The 1494-nt window shown below is 44.4% G+C and overlaps 1 protein-coding gene across 1 annotated transcript in view; it reads left to right on the top strand.

Annotated features, from left to right (window-relative positions):
• The first annotated feature begins 343 nt into the window (after positions 1–343).
• LOC138947655 (uncharacterized) overlaps positions 344–1494 on the top strand; it is a 31088-nt gene continuing 29937 nt past the window's right edge. The window contains exon 1 of the mRNA XM_070319181.1: positions 344–501. Within this exon, the coding sequence (XP_070175282.1) occupies positions 482–501 (20 nt within the window). The 5' untranslated portion in view covers positions 344–481. The remainder of the gene's footprint in view (positions 502–1494) is intronic.

Below are 1494 nucleotides of genomic sequence, written 5' to 3' on the forward strand. Positions count from 1 at the left end.
GCCTTTGCCACGAGCGGTGTACGAGTGTACGGTCTTGCGGAAATAATGCAATGCGTTCAGTTTCATTCTGTGAGTTCGACTGAGCTTGACTAAATGTTGTATTTTCGCCTTACGCGACTTGTTTATTTTAGTTTTTTAGAGCGCAGAGCAAGTTCAATCACGTGTTAACCTGGGTTGCTCTTTTTATTTCAACGTAGCCGTACGCAGACTCCTGACATATGAAACGCAGGCCCTTTTTTGGAGAGTGACATTTTGGGTTTGCCTTGTCGCACACCCCAACACGCGACAACTGCGCGCGCTGTGTCCCAGCTTGCGAAGCGGATGTCACCTGCATTTTGATTGGCTGTCGTCAGCCAACTACACTACATTTCTCTCCAGTGATTCAGCGTGTCGAGCTTTGAAGACAGAATTCAATAACCATTTCAATTTGGAGCTTGTGTTCAGTGACGTTTGACGTACTGCCAACCACAGGGAAGCTATCATGGCGCGCAGAGCTATACAGTAAGTGCTGACGGTTTTTTTCTGTATGTGATACCATCAATGTACACGTCTTGTATGCATACTATACCGAGGTGTACATACCTGAAAATATGCACAGCAACACATGTCACCAGTTTAGATAGTGTTATCTGCTAGCTATCATTATGATCCCAAACAAGGAACTTAGTCGATAAATATCGACAGGGGGCCGACAAATGGTTTAAATGGGAAATGTGTGTATATGGGTGTGGGTTTGAAACAAACAAACAAACCAACCCATGTGAACCCCGGGCCGCAGGCCTTCGATGTAGTGATTGAAAAAAAAGGATGTTCTCAAATGGTTCAATTCTCATTTGGTCTGATTCTCAAATGGTACCGGTATACTCCCCCCCCCCCCTGGCCGCAGGCCTAGGAGTAAAATTTTTATAGACACTGACCTTCTTCCCAGGGGTCATTGACCCAGTTTTAGCTATGAGAGGTGGTTCGCCCAGAGGCTGTAGAGTATACTGGGGCGGTCTCTTTGATGTCTTGAGAGGAAACTTGGCCAGGGTAGTACATGCACCAGAACTGGTGGACACCAAGGACAAACATGAAATCGAAGCAGTTTGCTTTCAGAGAGAACGGTCGTCAGCAACTCAAACTTCTCTGTTTTCTTTTTTTTTTTAAATCTGACTTTCTTTGTGGCCCCCTGACTCCGCCCCCCTCCCTCTGTAAGGACCTCCCTCCACAAGGACCGATTTTTGTCAACATTTTAAAGGTCGCTAGAGAGGGGTTCCACTGTATGACCTAACCGCTACTGGCAGACGGCCTCAATCTTCACGCGCAAAGACGAGATTAATAGGTGCTCGGTTTTGGTATTTTGAATTACATTACATTAAACCTTTGTTGGGTTTCATGGTCATGGCAACAGCCATAATAATATTACATGATGTATAATATCATATTTCAGCATATGTGAATTACATGTCATCATACTAAACTGTCATACATTTTTATTCCTACATTATTCTGATT

This window comes from Littorina saxatilis, linkage group LG14, assembly GCF_037325665.1.
Source record: "Littorina saxatilis isolate snail1 linkage group LG14, US_GU_Lsax_2.0, whole genome shotgun sequence".
NCBI classification, from domain to species: Eukaryota; Metazoa; Mollusca; class Gastropoda; order Littorinimorpha; family Littorinidae; genus Littorina; species Littorina saxatilis.